This window comes from Castor canadensis, chromosome 5, assembly GCF_047511655.1.
Source record: "Castor canadensis chromosome 5, mCasCan1.hap1v2, whole genome shotgun sequence".
NCBI lineage: Eukaryota > Metazoa > Chordata > Mammalia > Rodentia > Castoridae > Castor > Castor canadensis.
In genome coordinates, this window is record NC_133390.1 from 116,084,914 (window position 1) to 116,111,496 (window position 26,583).

The 26,583-nt window shown below is 36.4% G+C and overlaps 1 protein-coding gene across 28 annotated transcripts in view; it reads right to left on the reverse strand.

Annotated features, from left to right (window-relative positions):
- Nucleotides 1–7,416: 7,416 nt before the first annotated feature.
- The window catches only part of Mbnl1 (muscleblind like splicing regulator 1), a 185,781-nt gene continuing 166,614 nt past the window's right edge, over nucleotides 7,417–26,583 (reverse strand). For 18 of the 28 annotated variants that reach the window (XM_074073976.1, XM_074073967.1, XM_074073954.1 and 15 more), the window contains 7 exons: nucleotides 25,841–26,098; nucleotides 24,607–24,660; nucleotides 23,641–23,794; nucleotides 16,400–16,435; nucleotides 15,633–15,727; nucleotides 12,764–12,838; nucleotides 7,417–10,835 (listed from right to left, as the gene is read on the reverse strand). In XM_074073976.1, the coding sequence (XP_073930077.1) occupies nucleotides 12,782–12,838; nucleotides 15,633–15,727; nucleotides 16,400–16,435; nucleotides 23,641–23,794; nucleotides 24,607–24,660; nucleotides 25,841–26,098 (654 nt within the window). In that variant the 3' untranslated portion in view covers nucleotides 7,417–10,835; nucleotides 12,764–12,781. The remainder of the gene's footprint in view (nucleotides 10,836–12,763; nucleotides 12,839–15,632; nucleotides 15,728–16,399; nucleotides 16,436–23,640; nucleotides 23,795–24,606; nucleotides 24,661–25,840; nucleotides 26,099–26,583) is intronic. The other 10 variants (XM_074073963.1, XM_074073972.1, XM_074073956.1 and 7 more) reach the window with 8 other exon arrangements.

Here is a 26,583-nt window from a genome sequence, read left to right on the forward strand (position 1 = left end):
CATTTGGAAATACAAGAGAGCACGAATAGCCAAGGCAATACTCAGCAAAAAGAGCAATGCTGGAGGTATCACAATACCTGACTTCAAACTATACTACAGAGCCATAGCAATAAAAACAGGATGGTACTGGCACAAAAACAGACATGAAGACCAGTAGAACAGAATAGAGAACCTGGAAATGGATCCATGCAGCTATGCCCACCTTATTTTTAACAAAGTCACCAAAAACATACAACGGAGAAGACAGCCTCTTCAACAAATGTTGCTGGGAAAACTGGATAACTGCATGCAGAAAACTGAAAGTAGACCTATGTCTTTCTCACTGTACTAGTATCAACTCAAGGATTAAGTACCTTAATATCAGACCTGAAACTTTGAAGTTAGTGTAGGAACGAGCAGGGTATACACTGGAACTAATAGGCATAGATGATGACTTCCTAAATATAACTCACAGAGCTCATCAACTAAGAAAGGACTGACAAATGGGACCACATAAAACTAAAAAGCTTCTGCACAATGTAAGAAATGGTCTCTAAATTGAAGAGGCAGCCCACAGAATGTGAGAAAATCTTTGCCAGCTATACATCTGACAAGGGACTGATAACCAGAATGTATTGGGAGCTCAAAAAACGAAACATCAAAAAATTCAATGACCCAGTGAATATATGGGCAAATGAACTGAACAGAGATTTTTTTTTTAAAGGAAGAAGTCCAAATAGCCAAAAAACACATGAAGAAATGCTCAACATCCCTGGCCATAAAGGAAATGCAAATCAAAACCATGTTAAGATTCCACCTCACTCCTGTTATAATGGCTATCATCAAGACCACAAGGAACAAATGTTGGTGAGGATGTGGGGAAAAAGGAGCCCTCAGACACTGCTGGTCCAAATGTAAATTAGCACAACCATTGTGGAAAACAGTATGGAAGCAGCTCAAAAACTAAAAATAAAACTACCTTATGACCCATGAGGAAGAAGGAAACCATGTGGTTTGAAGGTAAATGGATGCAATTGGAGGACATCATGTTAAGTGAAGTAAGCCAGGCTCAAAAAGACAAAGGCCACATGTGTTCTCTCATATGTGTGAGATAGTACAACACAAATACTAGCAATCTTATGAAAAACAGGTTATGCTAAGGGGAGGTGGCTAATGGGAGAGGGAGGATAAAAGAAGGAAGAAGATGAATGCAGATGATGCACTTTCTATACAAGAATGGATATAGAATTTTTAAACATGTTGAAATCACCATAAGAAGGGGACTAAGGTCGAAAGAAGAAAAATAGCAGAGATGAACCAATTTGGGTTATAATACATATACATATGGAAACGTTACAATGAAACTCCCTATATAGCTATCTTAAACAAACAAAAATGCCTTTTTCAAAAATGGAGAATAGGGAGTTAAAACAGGTCCTGTCTGGGTGTTGGTACCAGCGGGAGGTGGAGGATATAAGGAAAGGGTGTAGGAGGATGAATGTAGTGGAAATATTATGTATTCATGTATGAAAATGGAAAAATGAGACCTGTTGAAACTCTTCCAGAAATGGGGGGAGGGAGGATAAAGGAAAATGGTGGAGGGGTGAATTCAACTATAATATGTTGTAAGAACTTCTGTAAATGTCATAGTGCACCCCAGTACAAAAATATAATAAAAATATTAAAAAAGAAGAGAACATAGTTTTTACTTAATCTTGTAAATTACTTTGTAGTGCAGTTAAAGAGACTGGACCTGGTATGGGAGGTAGGAAAAACAGGATCAGTGTTTGTCAGAGGAAACACCATATTCTGTCTTGTTTTGGTCATTACATTACAAGGTTCTTCCCATTCATCCTGCATCTCAGAACTTAACATGGTACCTGTCATATTGCAAGAGTCGTACCATATGTTTGTGGAGCTTTGTCAGTGTTGAATTTAACATCTAAAATAAATTTATGATAAAATGTGATATGGAGGGTCTGGGTGTGTAGCTCAGTGGTTGAGTACTTGCCAGCATGCATGATGCCTGGGATCCAATTCCAGCACAGTCTAAAGATTAGATAAATAATAAACAGATAGAAAGATAGATGATAGATAGATAGTTGATAGATGGACAATGGAGATAAATGTATGTATATATGATATGGAAATATATTAATGCCATTCAAATGTTATTAGAAATTTTATATTGACATCATATTTAGAATACATTATGTAATAGCACACCTTATATGGTAATTAGTGCACCCATTCTATGATTTGGAGTACAGTTTAAAAATTTAAAGGGGGATTCCAATAGTTAAGCATACATAATATCTAATGGTTGCTTTCAATTTGACTTGGGTTTGGAGAGTTTGTGATTGTGAACAGGAACTATGCATACAAAGGAAATTTTTGAAATGAGTTAAAATATACTTAATTCTATTTTTCAAAACCCTCTCCAGAAGGAAAACAATAAGCAATGCCCACTGTGGTGTAGTGGTAAGTTACAGGAAGATAAAGTTTCACTACTGAACAGGAAAGACAGAACTACAGACAACACAGCTGCTTTGAGAGGGATGTATAGTCTGAGAAGCGGGGAGAAAAGTTAAAGATTAAGTGGGGTGATGTGCAAAATAGATAAAATGGAATAGGCATCACGCTTAGCATTATTCAAACCTGTTGAGACTGCCATTAAGAAGGGGACTATGTGCAAGGTGTCTTGGACACTAACCCAGTGGTTTCGTCCATGGTAATTAATCAGCACCTACAGGTAGGAATGAAGTGCACATGCTTTTTAAAGATCATTGAAATTATTCCTATTTGCAGTCAAGTCTGGAAGTACTCAACAACCCTGCAGGGTAGGTATTGTTGCTCCTAGTTTACTAAAGTGGAACCTGAGTCAGAGAAGTGAAGTAACTTGCCAAAGTCAAAGAGCTGAAGAGTTATAAAGCCAGGTGTTCCAATTGCAAAGCTGTTGATCTTAACCCTTGCAACATGTTTAAGATTTTTCTGTGCACTTTTTTTGTGTGTATGTGTGGGTGATATGGGGTTTGAACTCAGGGCCTCATGCTTGCTAGGCAGACGTTCTACCATGTGAGTCACTCAGCCAGCCCTTTTGTGTGTTGGGTATTTTGGAGATAGGGTCTTATTTTTGTCACCTTGAACTACAATCCTCCTGATCTCTGCCTCCAGAGCAGCTAGGATTATAGGCTTAAGCCACCAGTGCCTGGCCAGTGCACATTTTAAAAAGATCAGTTTAAGAGGTTATCTCTACATGGTTTTAGTTTACCACAGTTGTCCTCTCCGGGTCCTGTGCATCCTTCCCACTTACAAGCTATTGATGCTGGTGGAATGGTTCAAGTTGTAGCGTGCCTGCCTACCAAGCATGAGGCCCTGAGTTCAAATCCCAGTGTTACCAAAAAAAAAAAACCATCTCCATGTACATGCTGTTAAAATCAGCCCTTCTTTCTGTCATGCTGCTCAACCCTCCAGACATTAGTACTTAACATCTATGTTCAGAAATCTGGGAGTCCTTGGACTTGAGAGAGCAAGAGGCCCAGTGGTTTTAAAAAAAAAAAAAGGCCAACCTGAGCTTCTTTTTACCAAAGTCCCTTGGGAGGGCTCAGATGTCTGACTCTTGGATGTGAATTGCTAAGATTTGTTTTCTTCCCTCTTTGCTGCAGGCTCTGGCTTTATATAGCTCACTTACCTTCATCCTAAGCTGGAAGTCATGTTACACTACAGGAACTCAGAGGTCTAAGTGTTCTTGTAGCTTTGCCATTCTCTCATTGCATCAGTATAGTCAAGAGGTTTGTAATCTCTTCCAGTTCAATGTACTGCACGCCTTTCTAAATGGATCATAGAGATCTGCATAGGTCCTTTGGTTCTCTGTAACTTCACTGTTCTAAGTTCAAGTATGTACTTCTACTGCAGACTGCCCACTTGTTTCCAGACTGAGCATCATGATGACTGCTGGTGTCTAAGTCCATTATGACTGTGGCTTTCTTCTGAGGACATGTCCTGTCTGTACAGACAATTTTGTTCACTACCCTTCTGATCCAAGTACTTGGGGATATTACTTAATATGTAAACTCCTTATAGAACCTGTATATCTAGTGCTAGAGCAGATTTACAAAGAGTGACCTGAGCCTGCAAAGTTACACAGATGTGGGACTCTCCCATGGAGAACATGTTTTCTGCTGTGGCTGCTTTTTTATGTCCAGGAGGTCCATTGCAGAGTCAGCAGCTGCAGCAATGAGAACTTCTCTGAATGAAGTTGTGCCCGTGGCAGTATATCACATAGGGCAGCCAAATGATGCAGCTCGACCCCACTACTGAGCTCTTCTCAGTTCAAGTTCAAACATTCACCATTTCAGGTGCCCACTGAGGTGAATGTGACCAAAAGTGGCAGTTAAAATTTACATACCAATCTGGTGGCTCCCAAGTGCTATGAATAAAGTTTCATATTTATGCCTTATGCTAAGAATGGAAATTCTAGGTTTTGTAATTATGAAACATAACTAGGAGCAGAAAAAGTAACTGAGACCTGTGATTCAGTATCATCTCAAAAGGACCTAACAAATTCACTAAAGTAACAGATTTTATCTGTGTTCGAACCTGTTACTGCTTTTTTCCAGAAATTAGAAAAATGGTCATTTTTTTGTGATTAATAAGTAAAAAAATACATGAATAAAAAGCTTATTCAATAAAAGGAAGTCTTGGGTGGTGAGATGGGAGTCCAATTCCTTGAAAGAGGCAGAAGATAAGGAGTTGGCTTTTCCTTTTGGTCCTTCAGCCCCCTTTGGGTGAGCAGGACAGCACAGCTGAGGATGAAATGTCCCAGGCATGTGCGGACATCACTAGGGAAGTCTGGCAGCAGGACCAGGAAGAGTTCCTGAGCCCCAGGTCCAGGACAGCCTGGCACATCTCTGGACAGTGCTCTCCTAGTGCTCAGAGTACATGGGGCCCTTTGACAACGTAAGAATCCACCTCCTAAGAAGTTCAAAGGGGGACTGTGGCCCACTATGGCCATCAGCAGCCAGTCTAGATAGAGATTGCTCAAGACTTACCACCCACCCAAAGTGCTGCTGGTGTCAAGGCCCTTTCCAGACAAGTGGGGGCTGAGCACCAAATGAGGGACAGTATCGGAGGCTGGGCAAAGGATGGCAGTGGCTCAGAGGCCACATGAAAGTCTTTTCAATAAGGCTTTTCTGACAGACCAAGAGAGTACAAAGGAAACCCTTTGCTATTTGAATCTCTAAACGTCACATTTTTGGTCCATTTCATGATGTCAGCACAATGGATCTTTAACATGTAAGATGGGTATGTGTTAGGCTTTCATTTTTTTTTTCATTTTTCTTTTATTATTCATATGTGCATACAGGGCTTGGTTCATTTCTCCCCCCTGCCCCCACCCCCTCCCTTACCACCCACTCCGCCCCCTCCCTCTCCCCCCTCAATACCCAGCAGAAACTATTTTGCCCTTATTTCTAATTTTGTTGTAGAGAGAGTATAAGCAATAATAGGAAGGAACAAGGGTTTTTGCTGGTTGAGATAAGGATAGCTATACAGGGCATTTACTCACATTGATTTAACATGTAAGATGGGTATGTGTTAGGCTTTCAAAAGTTTTTTGAACAATATTGTAACAATATTTTTCTTCATAACATATAGGGGACAAACTCAAATATTAAAGTGATTGCCTCAGGCTCTTTAGCAAGTGGAGTTATAAGAAGTAGAAAGAAAACAAAATCTTATTGCTGGGTTCTGCAGATTTGCTTACCTAAGTGACTGGTTAGCTCTTTGAAGGAAGTTACTATTCCAGAGTGTGTCTCAGTAAAGTTACAGATTATTGCATGTTACTGATTTCAGGACCATGTCAAAGTATGAACTTTGTGTGTACCTGGGGTTTGTGATGAAGTAGTCATTCCAGCAAATTTCTTTGTTCTCCTAAGTGAGAAAACCCCACCCAAAAACTTCTAGCAGAGGGTTCCATCCTGTGAGCTGAGGACCCCTAGTGCACTCCATAACAATTAACAATTTACTTTTTTTTTTTATTGTGCTGGGTGGGGGTACATTGTGACATTTACAAAATTTCTTACAATATAGCAAATATATCATAGTTGAGTTCACCCACTCCACCACTCTCCTTTATTCCCGTCCTCCCATTCCTGGAATAGTTTCAACGGGTATCATTTTCCATTTAAATACATGTGTATGCAATATTTGCACCATATTCACCCTCCCACACCTTTTCCTCTTATCCTCCCCTGCACTGGTCCCTAGGCAGAACCTGTTCCATTCCCATTCTCTGATTTTGTAAATTATAAAAAATGCACAGAGAGTTGGCATGTGACATTTCCATGTTTATATGTATTATAACCTGAATTGTTTTTTGAACAGTATTGTATGAAGCAAAAGTAAGTATTTCACACCCATCATTTCTCAGATGCATGCATTCATTGGCTGATGTAATTAATAAAATACAATTTCATTTAGAGTACTGAAAACATTACAGTGAATTTTTGTGATAGTATTCTTCCTCAATTAGAAGATACCAAAATACCATTACTAATTTGAGAGAACCAGATGTATTTACGTTACTCAAAAAGTTGTGAACCTCTGTTTTAGACAGTTATCCCTGGGGAAGCCATTCTCTTTTTGATAAATGACATTTAGCATAGTTGGAGCTGGTGGTGAGAACAGAAGGGACTCATGAACTCGACCAGCAACAGAAATGTGTTAATTATAAATTGTATCAATCATAAATAAAACATTTCTTATTCTTGTAATATACTTTAGCAAAGAAAGATAATTTTTAAAGGAGAATTTGCAGTCTTTGACCAAATGCCAAATGCCAAAGCCAACATGAAGTGGCACTCAGTGATCAAAGATACAAATTTTCTCATACTAGACCTTGGGCCTTCATCGGCTATCTATAGAAACTGCAATGTGCAAAGGCTGTACACTTTTAACACCTCCAGTTTATTGTTTAATAAATCCAAGCACACAGACATGAACACGCACACAAGCTCAGGAATTGCCATGGCCTGGCTCAGCTCAGCTGAGTGTATACATACTCTTGAATGCCTTCACTCAGGAGCTATCATCTACATCATTACTGAAGCAGCTTCTTAGATTGCCTGATTCCTAGTAATAGGCAATTAGATCCGTCAGGCAAAAAACCCCACCTCATTAATAGAAAGACAGTGATCCAGAATTGATGCTATCAAATTTTCCCCCCACATCATTTCAATCAGCATTTAAAGTATCAAGGGAGAAGAGGACAAGATTTTTCAGGAAACACTGACCACAGGATGGAAAGATATCTGGATTCGGATTTTCAGTATTAAAAGGTAACCAGTGAGAAAGTAAATGCCTTCCTTACAATCTCTTAAAACCAGACGATGAATTTACTCAGCAGAATGTTTGTAAAGAAGTACATTCATGAATACATAAAATTTGCAAAAATAATTTACTATTCAATCTCAAATACACAAATATACTTAAGAAAGAGAAGTTTTATTAGGGCAATTTCACTTTATTTTTCCATACAGCAAAGTCAACTACTGCAGTAATAATAAAATAAGCATAAAACAAATTGCAGCCCAAGACAAAATACATAATTATAAGCAACTACAAGCAGAAATTAAGATGTGATTACATAACAGTAAAACCAAGCACGAATGTCCTTTCAGCAGATGAAAGTGGCAGGGCTGCCGATAAGTGCAGTATTATTAACCAGCCGGAGTGAAGGCTGATGTACTGATTCTTAAACAAGTGCCCATTATCACATTTTGCTTCTTTGAATGATTCTGATTTGAAAATTAAAACCATGATATTTGAACTTGTGTTTTACTTTTTCACCTGCTGAAAGAACAGGATCCTACAGCAATTAAAAAACAATCACATAACAACTATAGGTACGGTGTGCTGTTTGGTTTGCCTGCTTATGGTTTAAATTTTGTGAAAGTCAATATTTAGTTTGAAGATTTTTTTTGTGAACAATAAACCACTGAAATTGGAAGAAACTGATTTGAATAATATATGTCCTTAGTATAGTTCTTTCTCTTTTTTTTGTTGAAACATGCAGTAGTTTTGAAAAATGTAAGGAACATCTGATCCATGATTTCACCTTAGTGGTCGAAGTACCTGCTATTTTTGGTAATGATCTTCAGGCAGATTTGGCCCAATGGAGTTTTTGTCAGTCATGAGATCTCGGAAGGATGGTATATCTTTCCAGCTGAAAAAATCCTGGCAAACTACAAGCTGTCCACAAAAAGCAAAGCAACATGTTTGAAGGGGTATGGAGTGCTAACTCTGTGCCACTTTTGCAAGCAATTTTGCTCAGTCTGTCATTTTATTAGCCTTAACAAAACTCCTTGTAATTATAGACGTTTTTATTCAAAATAAGATCTTACTATTATACAGGTTTCTCTCTTTTGACTATATACAGAAGTGCAAAAAGTCAACCTTCTCTCTAGACTTTCCAACATGCTAAATTGCAGCATAATCAACCCTCAAGAGTTTGCACACACGCTATAATTCTCATTACGTAAACTTTGAGTATTTGGATTATCAACAAAAAGTCCCTTGTTCCATTTATTGATTATGCAGCTTATTTATAACAAGGCCTGATATTCAGGGATTTCAAAAATATTAAACAATACTTTAACATTTGAAATGGATACAGTAGAAAATAAATTTTATTCTAATATCTAGGATCTAGATCTTCTTATAATAACTAATTACAAACAAAATAAATCATCAAAATATTACTCAATTGTCTGCCAGGATTGTTGCGATAGCAACAACTTAACTTCTTACTTAGCAATGATTATATATTTATAAGATATCCATATAAAAGATCTTTGTTCTTTTAATGAAAACTAGACAAGAACTAACAATGACTGACATTCTTACACTGTAATATTAAATCAGTAAAATATAAATCATTTAGTTAACAATACGAATATTCATATGACACTACATATAATTCAAAACTGAGTATGTTATGAAGGAAAATCTACTTAATTTTTTTGTATTTTGAAAAATTCATTGGTAAAATCTAACAAAACAATAGTCAATAAACTGAAATGGTATTCAATTATTAATAGAAAATGAAAATCTAGTAAATGTAGGAAATGAAAAACTACATTTTAACAAGAAAAATAAGTAATATTCTATAATGTAACTAACTACAATAACATGTGAAGTCACCATTACTCTCTTAACACGACTGAAATTACATTGGTATGGGTTCCAACCCGTAATGTAGTAATCTAAGGCTTTAATAGATGTACAGTACAATCAGTAAAATCAACACATCAGTCTTATATTAGAAAGCATCTCTCTCAAGCATAAAAACTTGCAGTAAACTTGGAAGTATGGAAAGTTCTACAACTGAACTTTCACTTCTCCCATTCCATACTATAACTACCAGTGACCTGGCCCCTACTTCAGCAATTTTTAGAACTGCTGAACAGAGCAAAAATATCCTTTACTAGCTGCAACATCCAGACCACAAAAAAAGGAATTCCTTTGGATGAATCCATTCTTAAAAACTGAATGCACATCTATTTTTTAATTTTGTAAAAGGCTTTCTAAGGCTATAAGCAGTTAATCTGAACAAAACAAAAAAAAATCACATATAAAATTCACCCATGTACTTAACCCACCCAATTACTAGGTTAATTAAACATTTCCCATTTTCATATTTTGGTTTATCATGCATCTGGTGACAGTGCTGCTTTCTTCTTTGTTTAGAGTCACTACTTTGAACGTGACTGTGATGAAGCATTTAAGCAAACGTGAAACCATTTTTGCAAAGAATTTATAGTCTTTTGACTTTTGACAGAGGCTATAAATAGAAGCAAAATAATTTCCTCAAACATTTTTTGTCATTGTGTCTCAGAAATGGCACATCCCTTTTGAATACCATGTTATACAGTATAGTATGCATAAATATTACACTACAATGCATTAAAATAATTTTATATATCTATTATATATATCTCCTGTAGTGTGAGTTTATCTGTATTGAGAGTTTGTGTTGTGCTGTCTATTATTACTGTAAAGTTAAATTGCCATTTCTGAGACAGCTTTGGTTTCAAAAAAAAAAAAGAATGGTGCCCTTTGATTGGTTAGTACTAGCAAATAAGCAACAAAATAAAATGTGGCTCTGAAAACAATAACACTGAAGAAATAATACTCTAATTTGATGTACAGTCTATGGCACTTCACGAGAATCCTTACAACATGGTACTTAAAGCCATGATGTGCTTTAAATAGACACAGTTGTGGTTTTGCTTGGCACATTCATCTCTGTCAGATCCCTCCCTCACCACATCTTACAATCTATTACATTAAAAATATTACTCTGAAAACAAAAATGACTGTGCATGCACGCTCTCATCTATAATGGCAATTTTAAATACAAGGTGCACCTTTGTTATTTGTAAACCTTGAAACAAATAAACTTATTTTAAAAAATTATATCTTGGTCTACAGACGTACCAATACATAATAGAATCATGGTTACACCATAGTCTGTCTTTTCAAGATGGCATGAACATATAGGAAACTAATTAGGTATGCATATTTTAATGCATAACTGTGCTAGAAAAAGAAAGACAATGCTGTTCTTTTAGACAGGAATATCACCTCAGCACAAATATCAATTAAATGTACAAAGTGTGTAGGCAACAGTGTGCAGTGGATTTCCATGTTGTCTTTTCTTCTGGTTAACATGCAATATGTGGATGTCTTGTGGCTGAGGGGTTTCTGTGTGTGTTGCTTGACGGTATATACAATATGGCTAATGACCTCGTCCTTTACTCTAACCAAGCACACTGTCCTTTCCTCTTTAGAATGATCTACAAGGGAAAAAGAGACAATCTTTGTTAAAAGTATATAATTATTTAAAGCAGTTTTATTTCTTGATGAAACAATCCATTCATATCCATGTTATTACCTCTTTATGTAAAAACAAAAACTACTTCACAAGTGCAAATCAATAAATTTCTCTGTCATGTCTATGTGAATGAATTGACACACACACCTTAATAAAACTGTAGACTAAAATTTCCCAGGAGTAAGTTAAAAGTATAGAAGACAGCTGAAGAAGCAATTGTGCAGAGCACAGTACAGTGTGGCTCTTTTTTAACAGTATTGTTGCAGGTAGGGCATAATATAAACATACTTTATTTCTTTTGTCAAATTTAATAGATTTGAAGAATGATTTGGCCTATGAAGTTAACATGCATGGAATAAATGCTGTTCTACGTGAGTGCTTGATTCACATAGCATATATTTGAAAAACAGGAACTTCTAGTGACTGTTTTAGATCATCCAAAGCTTGTAGGCTTTCTTTCCCTTAAAGTCAAGAAAAAAATTATTGCTTATGAATTAAGAAATTATTCTCAAATGAATTAAAATTTAATAGACATTGCAATGTACCTAAGTGTTAAATGTTTGTTTTTACATGAAATTTATTTCCATCAGGGAATCTTTACATATTAAAAGTATGCCTTAGACTACAACTTAGAAAATGAAAGAAATCACCATTTTTTTGACTTTAAAAAGTTTTAATATTTTAACTTCACATGAAAATAGGTATTTTAAAAATAAACAGAGCATTAGGAGCTGAAGCTTCCATACAGATTAATCCACTGGTTTACTATTTATTGATGGGCTTAGGGTATTATTTTTTCAACCTGGGCTACTGCTAAGAAATAAAACATAGCTGCATTTATACATACCAAACACCCCCAATTAACTAGAAGTGCTGGAAACATGTTTTAATATGCCAAAAGAACTCCTCTTCTAAATGTACAAACTACAGACCAATGTGCTTATTCTAACCACCTGACTATTGTTCATGAACCTTTTTATCAAAACTGCTTTGAGAAAGATCATGAAATGGACAAACATTAATTTTAATAGCTGAATTCCTGACTGCATCATAGACTGAGTGCATGTGTGTGTGTGTGTATACATATACATGGGTGTGTATATATAAGTGCATTCTAATAATTGTGTACGGTGATGGATGGGATGAGATGGGTATATATTCTCATTTAAGACTTAGCCAAATACAGAAAAAATAAGATTAATGATGTTCTATGCCAGGGGTCACCAAACTGCTACCTGTGGGTCAAATCCAGGCTAGTGTCTATTTTGTAAAACAAAAGTTTTACTGGAACACAGTCACATCCATTTGTTTACACATTTCTTAGTAGCTTTCATACTACAGTGACAGAGGTAAGTAGTTGTAACAGAAACTACATGGCCCACACAGCCAAAAATATTCAGTCTCTGGCAGCACAAGGCTCTGAGTTCAAACACCAGCATCACCAAAAAAACCCAAACAACAACAAAGAAGAGTTCATAGAAAGTGTTAATTATTTGTCTGGGGGTGGGATGTAGCTCAGTGGAGAGTGCTTGCTTAGCATGCAAGAGACCTTGGGTTCAATCCTAGCACCCAAAAAGGAAAATAAAAAAGGTGCCAACTCCTCATAACCTAAACCTTCTAATTGAATTAAGTCATTTTTTTCTTCATGCTCATGTTTATTTATAATTTGAAATAAAAACTCCAAAATTTATTATCCTTCAGAATTTTGTATTTTAAGTAATATTAACATACTAATTATAAATTTGTACAAAGAAATTCTTTATAACCCATCAAAAAGTGTGGGCTCTAAGTATTTTTCTGAAGTTTTGCAGAATTTTAAGTGTACTACACAATTGCTATTTTTAAAAAACCAGCACAAGTACACAAGTGTATATTACATAATGAACTTACTGTGTAGTGACGGCAACTCTACATCTGGGTAACATACTTGTGGCTAGTCAGATGTTCGGCAGATATTATGGGTATCTAACAAATAAAAAATTATTTAATGAATGATCCATGCAAGCAAGCCAGGAACCAAGAGAAGAAAACATCTTAATATTAAATTTTTAAAGGAAGAGATTCAGCTGTGAGGTGACAGTCCTTATCTGGTCAATGGAACAGTAAGTAAATGTAAACATAAATGCCAGAATAGCAACTCACTTCTTTAATCTCTGTGTTAAGCATTGTCTATAAATGTTACCAGTTTTTAGGAAGAGAAGAAAAACTACAAAAATTCATGCAGAGCAGTAATTGAAAGAAGCCCTTTTTGTTGGCCTACACACACACACACACACACACACACACACACACACACACACACACTCACTCCTTGGTTTCTGTTATTTAGTAATAATACAGGAATCAGAGTAGGGCACATCTTGTCTATTTTTATACAACAAAATTTCTCATCTTTTCATTCAGATTAGGGTGTCTAACAACTCTCCACCACCAATTAAAGATACTGGTAAGAATGTTAAAATGGTAATTCAAAAGAACCCTGATTATACATCTTATTGTACTTTAAATGGGCAAGAGAATTAGAGAACTTGAGAAAAAATACATTAAGAAACTGATATAGAGATGACTTATCTTAATAGTCCCAAAAGCCAAGAACTCAAATTTATAAACTGATTTTCCCATAATCCAAAGTAATGGCTGCTAACTTGGGAAAGGTAGATTAGGAGATGAACATTATCAGAAGACCAAAAGCATGGGCTCTGATATGTTTCCTTTTCCTGTCTGTGTGACTGAGAGGAGCAACCTATGTTTAAGTTTTTGCTACAAAATGTCACTATTTCAGCATGGTTGACGGGGTAATAATACAATTACATACATGAAGGCATTTTGTTATTTCGATTTAGACATCCTAGACTAATTCAACATAGTATAATCCAGTCTGGAGTGTATATTAATATGTCCTCCCTGTTTTATTTCCACTTTTCATCTGACATTTTTACACAATTTTACAGCATTGCCAAATGGCACGAAAATGTGCTCCAAGCATAATGAAGCTTCTCATACCATTTTTCCTGCTGCTGCAGGACAGGATGTTGCACCCAACAGTGTAGAAGCATCAAGGATGGGGCTGTCGAAACATACCACGGACCTTCAACACCAACCAATGCAGATGAAGGGCCAGCTATAACCTTCTGCATGCATGCGGCTGCATTTTGTGGCATCAGCTATTCCCAGCACTGCTAATGTACTGTAGGCATATACATACGTATGTATATGTAGATATAATATATGTGTGTATATATGTATATCCATTCCCTTTTCTTTCGTTTGGTTGTAAAACGGTATGAAGACCCAGGATTACGCATGAAATGGTCACAGCACAATGCAAAAAAGTAAAGGGTCCCTTACAACCCAGGTGGCTGAGGGCATGTCAAAGTTTGCTTTGCTGTAGTTTTGCTTACACCAGCAATTCTATACATGGTACACATGTGAGAGTTCAGCATCACCGATCTGCACCGAAACCACTGAGACTTCCTGCTGAAGATCACTCACTAACATGCCACATATGCACACACTCACAGTCTTGTAAATGAGTCTGATGTGTTAGCGTAAATCCAGGACTACTCTGACGAGCTCTGAAAAACTAGCATTTCTTTGCCAAGAAATGTTTAAAGCTTGCCTGAAACTCTAAAATAAATCCATTTTGGCATTATGCTTTTGAAAGTGTTCACTGGCTGTAGTAAGAGCTTAAATTTCATCAATAGTACCTGACGTACTGAAGAAACAAGGAGGTTCCTTTGAGACTCATTTGGCTCTATTTAACCTTAGTCAGTGGGTTATCTGAAATTTGGACAGTTCTTTCAGACACTATCAACCCTACAGAACTTTGCTTGCATAACAAACATTACCTATTTATTCAAGCCCAAACTTACTTTACATAAATGTGACTTTAATTCAACCAGGATTTTCTAGGACTTATTTTTAAACAGAATTTGAAATGCTAGTGGAATCAATGTTAACTTTTGAATTTTAAATATTTTAAATAATCATTTCATCTTAGTCACTCTTGTACATCATAAAATTTAAATTTCTTAAATAGATTCCCTTCTACTTCAAAGTATCCTGCAGAATTGTTACCCCATAAACTTGTATGGAACACAGAATGACTTTTAATTTTCCAAATCTGATTTCTTTCTTTCCTGCATAAATTGTCAACATTTATGCAGAGTAATTATAGAAACAAGAGCAATGGGCAACTTTTTCACTTAAAGCATTGATAATCACTTACAAATGCCATACACAAACTTAATTTTAAATATGCAATCTGTTTATCAAAGAAATCAAATTATAATAATTTTAACAAACTCTTTACAAGAGTGGTCATTTGTGGCATAGGAATACACTTAAATATTTTCCTTTTTATTAGTAATTTAGTTAAGATCTGAGGTATTGTATGCACCAAATACTTTTAATAAAACCTTAGCATTATCTCCATTTTGATTAGTCAAATATCCACACAATTGGTTGAGAATAAATGAGAATTGCTTGTGTAAATATTATTTTAGTAGCTTCAGAAATGGAGCTGTGACAACTTTGGAGCACTTATAAATGGCATAAAAGCATTCTGCTGCTCATAATAGGAGAATGTGTAGGCCAACAAGAGGTATCTTTGAAACCCCATGCTCATTAAAGCACCCTCTACAGCCCTCACGTACACGCAATCCCCACTGACCTCAGTGGGAAGTCCGTGTGCATAAAGGCTATTGGACTGAGCCCTATCAGAGTTGGTTTTAAGAAACAAAGCTGTAAATTAGCAAACCTGGTTGGCTGTGGCTGTTGCAGCGAAGGGAACACTTGTGGCAGATGTTGTTGCTGCGGACACAGTGGCTGGCGTAGCACCGTGCACCATGGGAACTTTCGGAGGGAAAATCATATAAGCAAACATACAGAAGAGTGTAGCAATATGGAAACCATGGCAACATGGAGGAGATCATTGGGTATGGTGTTTATCATAGCAGTAAGCCATGTGACAGAACGTCACCAGCGAGTGACATGCAATCACAGCGCAAAGCAGGACAGCATTCCAAGGAGAGAAGGGGAGGGGGATGAAAGAGAAAAAAAAGGGGAAAAAAGCTTGTTACCATCAAATCAAGAAAATTGACATAAACAGGCTTAATTTGCTAAGTCAAAAACAAGAATTTTATATAGTGCTCATACTCATATTCAAAATCTTATAAAATACAGGTATTTACTTCATATATACAATTATCTGAGTAAAAGTATTTAAAAATTATTTACTATTACAAAAATATACAGTTATTACTTTTATGAGATAGACTATTTTTACACACCAGAACTCATAGTCCAATCAAAATCCACCAAAGGTGACTAAAGGAAACTTGTGTGTAAAGAAAACATTTATGTGAGTCCATGTCAATTAAATAGAAATGGCATTTAATTGACAGGTGTTAGTAAAAGGGAAATGGATTTGCCCAATAGATAAAAGTTAAACTGAGCAGTGGATTTTGAGGGGCTGTGAGGCGCACCATAGGTTTAAGATAATCAAGAAACAAAGCTGGCACCTACCAACACTTGTAGCGGGTGTCATGCACAATATTGAGCCTGCCCATCATGCATTGCAACAGGAAGGTGGATTTGAAAAGGGAAAAGAATTAAAACATCCCATCACACGTGTAATTAGGAAATTCATTTGAACAAAGAAGAAAAATTGTTATTATGGGAACAGTAGCATGTAACTGTCAGCACAATCAAATCATACAATAGCACAGTCATCAATCAGAACTAGTCTCCAGAGAAGAATAAAGCCAGTTTAACTGTGTGCTGGTACACTTTGTTTCTCTTAATTGCTGCCTATAAATAAAAGTGTTTTGGAAAAAAAATTAAACCTGCTTATTTTTTTAAAAGTCATTCTGTAATTTGTTTTAATCTGGTTATTAGCCATCTGGCTGCTTTGCTATTTCTGACTTTGACACATGAATGTATTAACATTTTCTTTGGATTGAACCATGTTAAATAATCAGAGATACTATTTATTAAAATGCTAAATAATTTAAAGCACAAAACTAAGTTAACGATGTAGTGAACCAAACTATAATTCCCTCTGCTTTATTTCTCTGCTCATTTCAGCAGCAATCAGACAGACATGAGTGAGGCTGTGATCATTAGTATAGGAACTTTGTTTGGAGGGACATTAAGCAATAAATTCTGTATGAAAAGAAAGTGAAACTTTTTCATTTCCTTAGTTTGGAATTCAAAATGTTGGAAAACCATAAGAGGAGAGACAATTTGTTTTAAGTCCCAAACTGGCTTACTTGGTAGGTTTCTGGCAAAACTAGTTTTCATTGCTGGGTTGGACCCTCAAAACTTCAGTAAAACTAGACTTCAATAAAAACCAAGTGGGAGAAAAAGAAGATGCACACATCACATATGGGGTGGATGCACTGACATTCACAATTGCTTGACCATGGTAAGTAAAAATAAATGTGACATACATAACTCCTGTTCTTTTGGACATAAACATATTGAAAATCTGTTTATTTTTACCAAATTCAGGGCAGTTTCATATATGTGAACTACTGCTCTTTCTATAAAATGAGGTTATTTTGGACTCCGGGTTTTAAAATATCAAGTGATTTTATATTTCTATCTAAATCTCTAAATCTTGGCACATCCTGTTTAAATACTAGCAGTATCTGGGATGAACATTTGCTAGAAAAATATCTGCCTACTGAATCTTCTCAGAGGTGGCTACCATTGAGAAACTTCACTGAAACACAGTTCACTTAACTGGCATTCTTGTCAAAGTTGCAATTAGTCTGTTAACACAATTGCATTGTGGGCACAAGGATCAGTGATTAAACTCAGTGGTGGATGTGGGGAAGCACCCTTGCAGGCTGTGTGATGCACTGAGCAGGCATTATTTGAGACCTTTGCATATCTCCGTGATTTGCTGCTACTGCTGAGTCAGACTTGTGAAAATCAACAGCAGAAACAAGCCAGTAACAAGTTATTAATTTGAGACAGTAGAGCAGGCAAAATTTAATACTGGGTCTAGATTTTGTGAAGCCATTACCCTCTACTGCTAGGATGGAGGGATCAGGAAAGAAAATATAAAAGGTGAATGAAAGAGAATAATGTGGTATTTATGGAATATTAATCTTGGTTTAAATATTGCACTAATTACAGGTTATTACTTATTGTTCTATTGAAATTTGCCTACTGTATTTCATCCCATGCATAATTAAGCCTGCATATGCTGGAGATGAGTTAACCTTGTAACACCCCTCTAAAGCCCTATAGTTCTCATAATTTGAATTATGGTTTGAGTTGTCTTCCTCATGGCCATTATAACCAATGCACACAGTTTTGAGAGGGTTTGTAGCAAATAAACATAAGGCAGCAATGAAAATACTAGCCAGAGTGCAATAATTAAAAAATATGAAGACATAATGCTGTAGGACCCACTTACCAAAAGCAAAAATCACTTTTGAAATGACCATAATATCCATTTTTACTTCAAATGGGTTGATATACTAAAACTGATAGCCCACTAGCCAATTTAATTTTTTTTTCTTGATTTTCAACAAAGGCAAAATTTAAGTGAGTGTATTTGTGAATTTCCAGTTAACCTATAAAGATATTTGCATAGTAGAATGGTTGTGTTTCTGAACAATGGATTTTTTTTTAATTACAAATCTTTTAAATTAAGTTTCTAATTGGTCTGTGTGAAGATGCAGGTAAAACAACAGGATGATAATTTAAAGTGAAATGCATGAATAGTTAAAATTACTTCAAAGAAGAAGAGAAAAAGTGAGAAAAAGGTAATAAAGACCTGGTTGGATGGTGAACCTACCATGTGGTAATTCAGGCCTACTTAGGTATATTATAAAGAGTACAAAGCTGATTTAAGATCTAAAATTAACATTTTAGGAATGAAAGCTCATAATCAATTGAATTATCAAAACTGATACCCAGATAAGCAGCAGCTTCTTAATTTTCACTAATTATACATAATTTCATTAATGTGTAATACTAAAACTACAAATATTTATATTATTATAATAAAAATGACAAGCTAGAAATCTTTAGGTTTTCTCTTTTTCTGTAAAAACAGCCTGCCCCACCCTCACCTCCTTCGGTACCTAAGAAAGCTTCCTAGCCTTCTGTTTCCTTATTTCTGGTAGAGTTGTAATGGAAGCCAAATATCAAGCAAACTATTTTAGATCTTCCAAAACTCGTAAGCCAACCTTGACTGAGGGAAATACGCCAGGAGGAGAGGAGAGAAGCATGCTTCTGAGGATAGCAAAAATGGTCATGGAGAGCTAAGAGATAAATTCCTTAAGACCCTGGGGAGGCAGGAAGTCTCAAAGGCCCTGAGTAGTATAGACGTGGCCTGTTCTTTTACAACAGCCCTGCCAAGGGCAGGTGCTATGAGTATGGGCTGCCTGTGAACCAGGGGCTTAGCCAAGGATGCTTACACCTGTGGAGGATGTGTCTTTAAGAGCTCTTGCAAACATGCAATGATACACCATCAGTAAGCAGTGGGGACTGAAGAATGTAGAATGGGACTGCACAGGACCTCGCTGGAAAAGTGGTGGGAAGAGGATGGAGCCCTGGATTCTCAATAATGTCTGTTACCTCCCATCCAACTCAGTAAGATTAGAATTTGACTTCATTTAAACTCAAGGAAAGAAACAACATAAATAAAAGTGTTATTTCTGACAATATTCTAATTTTTAGGGGTGAAATTCATACCTATAAATATAGACAATTAATTTAGGCCTGAGGAATGAATGCAAAAAAATCCCCAAACACTATATACCTAAAATTGAAAACAAAACAAAACAAAACAAAACTTCAATGTGAAGTTAATCTACAACTTATGTTCATTTTTAAGTAAGACACAGGGTATGAGATATTAGGAATGGAACTGGGCGATCAGCAAGTGCTAGTTTTGTCCTCTAAAATTCTTATTTAGGCATAAGAAGCACACAGTTATTGAAAAACAGATCCAAATCCCCTGGATCTGAGTTTGAGTTCTACAGAAACCTTATAAAACATGTAACTCAGGTATAACTTTCTAGACCTCACTAGGCTGTAAATCTTTTGGATTTTTTTTTTCTTTTCAGAAAAAGAAAATGAGATAATGTATGGTCAGACATTCAGCAAAGTATGGCAGAGAGTGACTATCCAATAAAAAATAAATCTTTTGAATAAAATGTGAGAAGCAACTGGGAATAAGGGGATAGGGAGTGTGAGACTTGGATAGGGAAGTATGTGCCTATATATAAGATTTATTTATATTTTGTAAGTAAAATATATAATTGCTTAGCTCCTAGACAAAATATTTCTGGCTATACTTAGAGCCATGAGTTTGCAATCCTTAAGTGTAAATACTACACCATGTGGCATACAGTCAATGATTGCTGAATGAATGAATGGAATGATAAATGGGGAGGAGGATAGAGAAAGGAAAGGAGAAAAGGAATGACAAAGGCAAGGATTGAATGACAGTTTGAAAGACAGATGGATATAAGGATGGATAAATGGACACAAACATGCCTGTTGGCTGGAAGAGGGAGATGGCATATAAGCTCATAAAAGTTATAGTGTATAGGGATTTCTCTTAGCTAGCTAGCTGGCCAGACACTGGACTCGGATATTTTGCCAGCAACCTACTCACTATATACATAGTCACAGCTGTAAGGATTTAGCCAACCATGCTTTACTATAACCTGACTGTAATATACTTACATATATCTTGGTACATAGCTCTAAAAATCTGAGCTGCACAAAAATCAATGACTTCCATGTTCTTCCCAGTCTCAATAAAGCCTTCAGTGTTCCTTCCCAGCTGTTACATTGTGGTCCACTAAGATGCCGTTGTTATGAAAGTCTTTGCACTATCTCTCTGGAGGATCACCTAGATTTTGTAACATGAACTTGTTTTCTCCCGGACAGGTAAGATTATATATAAATCTATGATAGGATGGATGTCTTTTAGTTATCACAGGTTGTGTTTTAAAAACTGAACTGACAACATCTTTAAAACTAGAGGATTTCACATAAGAAAACATCAGTGTTCAGAACATACAAGGGGAATCACTACATCTAGCAGTACATCCATTAAGGTTACTGGGTGGGCTGTGTAGGTTTGTCCAGCTAACCTTAGAAGCACAGACTCCACCAACGCCCTTCATACACATTAGAATGTAGCGACAGCTGTGCATGCCAGGTGCAGTCTGAACACCATCCCCTTAGACAGGGCCTGGCTCCCCAGGGCCTCCCACAGCTTATAGCTCCCAACTTAATCTCTGACTCTCCTGTTTGTTCCTGCCTGGTCCCTCAGGTATTTGAGTTCACATTCCCTGCATCAGACTTCTTTGTTTTCTAACTATTTGATAAAGGGATTTGGCAGAAGCAAAAGTAGGCTATCCCTTTTAAACTTTTTATGTATAGGACCATATTTTGTGCACACAAGCACATATATAACAATGAAAATATTCTTAAAGAATTATGAAGATGGTCCAGGTGTGGTGGCACACAGCTGAAATTCTAGCTACTAGGGAGGGCTCAGAGATGGGGAGGATCCTGGTTCAATTCAAGACCACCCTTGCAAAAAGTTAGCAAGACCCCATCTCAACAAAAAGCTGGGAATGTTGGTACATAACTCTAATCCCAGCTATGCCAGAGGTGCTGGTAGGAGGATTATAGTTTGAGGCTTTCTCAGGCAAAAAACATGAGACACTATCTGAAAAATAATGAAAACAAAAAGGGCTAAAAAACAAACAAACAAACAAACAAAGATCATTAAGGTAACACCTCCCTCTGGTTATGCAACTAATAAATAGGTCAACCTGAGCTTCAGCATCTTAAAACCAAGCCTCAAATATCATTTTACATTGCAACCACAATGGTATCATATTATGTAAGAGTATCAAGAATAGCATATCTTGGATACGAAATGCATCATAAAATAAAATTGTAAATATATCTTAAAATTGTCAGCATATTTCAAGATATTGTTGCACATGTAAAATGAGCAACGCTTAACTTCCAAGAACAGAGGGGCAGGGCGGTTGGCTCTGACTTATTTATTGGTTTATTGTTTTCTGATTCCTTTCCAGCATCTTTTGTTCTATTTGCAAAGTACAACCCACCAAAGGGAGATACCACCGTCATAAGCAAGGGTCACACATAACACACAGGTGACGGCCACACTGGCTTAAAACGAATATAACCATGTGAACATGGTTGGAAAAACAGATGCAAAACCTGTTTGATGAGACAGATTATTTCAAGTTTCTTTAAATAACAGACAAGAAGATAGGTTTGCTTTTATTTTTAGATTTTACACAGGGAAAGTTATTTACCCTACAAATGGACAGTCAGTTTTCAGAGATGTATCATGTGAAAAGTTATGGTTACCAGTAAAGATTAATGTGAGTATAATCTATTCTTTTGTTCATGAATCAAAAATAAATCACTGGGGTAGGCATGGCAGTTCAAGCCTGTAATCCCAATTATATGGCAAGCAGCTATCAGGAGGACTAAAGCTTGAAGCCAACATAGCCAAAAGGTTCAACCAATAAAAGCTCAGCATGGTGGTACACACCTGTCATTCCAGTTACGTGGAAATGGTAAATAGGAGGATTGCAACCTAGGCTGGCCCAGACACAAAGCAAGACCTTATTTCAAAAATAACCCAAGGTAAAAAGGGCTGAAGGTGTGGCTCAAGCAGTATAGCACCTATCTAGCAAACGCTTAGGCCCAGAGGTCATCCCTAGTATCACCCCCAAAAGAGAGAAAAATTCCTGTCCACTCATACCAATACGAGCCTAATGCACTGCAAACACTGTGCTTTGTATCTGTATACTATACTGTACACTGTGCTACATATTGTAAATACAGAATAAGGGGCTGGATCTTTTACATACACACCTAGTCATTAACTTACTGATTTAATTAATAAAATTATTTTATGGAATAATCTCTAAAATTTGTATTATTTTTAAAAATAAAGGCTAAGAGATAAAGAGGTATGTAATATTAAAGAGTATGGCTAGTTAAATGCCAGTTGTTCTCTGTCTATGAAATGAATTTGGAGTATATAAAAATGGTGATTTTCCAGGCATCTAAATGTGTTGCTAATCTGTATTTTCAATTTCTAAATTCCTGTGAATGATTCCACCATATGTATATGTGACCAAATTAAAAATGAACTGAAACCACAAATTCATGACTTAATCATAAATGTAAGTATCACTGGTATTTGGGACTACTTCAATTTTAGCTTAGGAAAATATTTTTAATATACTGATTGGTATTAAGAAGAGCATATTTTAAGAGCTCTAGAATGCATAGTCAGTTTTATATTATACATGCTGTAAACAAAAAGACTGAAACAAAGTCCAAATTGAGAGTTGTTCATATCATTCAAATTGACTCTTGAGGAATCATAAAGGCAAAGGGGTCTTACAGCAGGAAAGTGTCATAAAATAGCTTGACAAACATATAACGCTGTTTAAGAAAGAGAAAAAAAGAGAAGAACTGCATTTCAATTCCAAATACCACAAACACAAATAAATACATAAAACACCACTGATCTTTAACCCATGTTTCATTAAGCTTAAACTCTTGGTTTTGAAGGAAAATCATGTATAATACTACAGATATGCTTCCATGGCTGACCGACCACCTTACCTCACACCTCATCTATGGCTAATGTGACCTTCAAGAGGTTCATCTGCTCTAACAAAGAAGCTATGCAGTCATCACCTCCATTTCCATCAAGCCCAGCCCCTTACCTGGCGGGAGAAATGCCGTATGCTGCTGTAACTGCATGTTGGCTAGAGCCTGTTGGTATTGGAAAATACCAGTGTTAAAGACTGCGGTGGCACCGTTGGTTTTTTCAAGAGCAGGCCTCTTTGGTAACGGGGGAAGTACAGCTTGTGGAATTCCCTGTTTAGTGAATGAGTATAAAAAACAAATACCAGTAAAAAGAGAAAAAGAGAAAAGGAAAATCAGTCGAAGGCTAAAATTGTTAGGAAGCATGAGCAAGCAAGCAGAGCACTCAACTACCCAAGGGAAAAATCCAACAAAAATTAAAGAAAAAATAAAAGCAAGATAAAAGCTTTAAGGAAGCATTATTTTTGTTCACAACAAACCCCACTCGTACAAAAGCACATGTTATAATGTGTTAAGGTGCCTATGTCCCATAATGCTTCAGGCTTTCTGTGAGAAGCCACAATTTGGGAAAAGAAGAAAAGCTGCACTGCGAGCTCCATGAGGATCAAGTGTAAGCAATGTTAAGAGTTGATTGTACAGAGTGACCGAAATGGCAGAACAAAACCTGCCCCGTTCTGCCCCCCATCTGCCTACACATGCAAAGTTCCCCGAGCATGCAGTTTTTCTTAAATACTAAACTGTAAGTATTGAAAGTAAATAATTCCATCACTAAGGCATGCTAACCAAACAGGTACATAAATATACAGTCAAAAATACACTTTAACGTCCTCCAAGTATTTCCTTAGACTATTTTACAATGTAGTTAAACTGAATGTGGGCTGCAGGGCGTTCAGTGTATGCCATCCACTTGTGTACTTAGGTTACAGTCTTCCCACTCATTTTCAGGAAACCACACTCAGTGTTTCATTGAACTTTACAACTTTATAACAGAAAAAGGAACAAATATTTTTTTAATTGGTTAAAAAAAAAAACTTGTATCTACAATAAAGCTACATGCCAAGCTAAAAGGTGAAAGGTCATAGTACCAGGTCAAAGGTTGCCTCGAGGGGTCGCTTCAGTGATTTGACAGCCGACTGAGTCTTAATTAGCAGGCAGCGAGCACATGATGGCAATGGGCCAGTGGGGTTCAAGCGCATTAACATAAACAGCAAGCAGAGGTGCATCATGGGGGCAGCAGTGCATTTTTGGGTAGGTGAGAAAAAACAAATAAAAAAACAAATCATCGGAATGCCATATACAACGAATAACAAGACTAAGCATGCACGATAAAGGCACTATCGAGTTGTTATTGGGAGGATAACTCCTTTTTGTCGTTAATTACAAACAAGATACTCTAACAGGAAAAAAAAAAGAGTGAAAGGAACAGAAAAGGAGAGAGTCTGCCTTCTGTATTTTTGCTCAAGTATCCATAAACAAACACAGAAAAGACCTCTCTTGTAATTATTTTACTGTGCTACAAAATACTGCACAGTTATTTTTCATGAATAGTTTAAAGACTGTTATATATTTATGTTAAAAAGGATAGCATTAAAACAACTAAGCAAAGAACAAAGAATGGACTCATTCAACTCAGCTATTGGGTCACATAGAAATTTACCTTACGAGTACAGCTCAGTATCCATTCTATATGATCCAATTCTAACTCCTAAAATACCTCTCTCTCTCTCTCTCTCTCTCTCTCTCCCCTTCTATATATAATGGCATAGTAAGACTTCTGTAGTTTTATTATTATGTCTATGCCACAATATAATTTCAGACAATCTAGATAGCATACTATTCAAAATCCTGTAGCTAATTCTAAAAACAATTTTGTTGAAGCAATTCTGCTAAATAGTTCCAGATTATGTTACTGCTAAAAGCAAGATATATGTAAAGGAAAGCCTTGATGTGCAAAAAAACACACCAAAGGAAAATGATGGCTGATTAGATGGCACACAGAGATAAGAAGACTGAAAATGGCAGTATAGTTAAATTGAAAAGGAGACAGGTGGTTCTTTATGAAGCAGAAATTTCAGAAACCCTACATCCAGAGTAAGATAGACTATTAAGAGTTAGACTAAGAGTAGGAGCTACCTGAACCATCTGAGGAGTTACCCTCACTTCTGTGAATGGTAGTTTCTTTATGTATTGTCTGGGATACCTGAACAAACATATCTTCAGCAAAAAATTTTTTAAAAAGCTTGACTAGCCTATAGTCAGATATAGTCATTCACTTTACTTATTTGATTGCTCAAGGAGACAGCAGATGTCTCTACTTACCATGGCAGCTGCAGTGGCTGCAGCCTGGGCTGCTGCAGCCTGGTTGACCTGGTATTGGGCAGCCTTGATCTTGGCTTGCAGATGTGCAGGAGGATGAAAGTATTTGCACTTTTCCCGAGAGCATCTCCCTTTGATATAATCCATGCAGACAGTGACTGTATTGTCGTTGGTGTCAATCATTGTGCTGTCAGCAGGATGGGCAAACCGACAATCATTTTCACCTCTGTTGCAGTTTCCACGCTGGTACTCTCGACACACCTATGAGGTGATTAAGTGCATGGGGGTCAGTCAACATGAATAAGCAGACCTTCCTGAAGGCTGTAACTCGATATTCACAACTGGTGAAAGAAGACATAGATGGAGAAAGGTAACTGCAAATAATACAAGAAAATGACTTCAGCAATGCCAGCTTAGTATACAAATTTTCACTCCATTTTGGTAAAATGCCCTAGAGAAAGAAAATATATGATAAGTGGTAAAGCATCTAATCTAAAGTTATACTGACATACTTATTAATCATGAAGAGAAAAATAGTAACTTTACAGTGAAGAACTCCAGTGGACACCACTTTAACCAAGTGAACAGAGTCAACATTACTAGTAACAAGACATAAGGACATCACACATCTATTGATATGACAACAAACAACAAAACGTATGCAACAACATCACAACATCTGTATTACTGCCTAAAATAAGTCATGAGGAAACATCAGACAAAGTGACTGAAAGGATATTTTACCA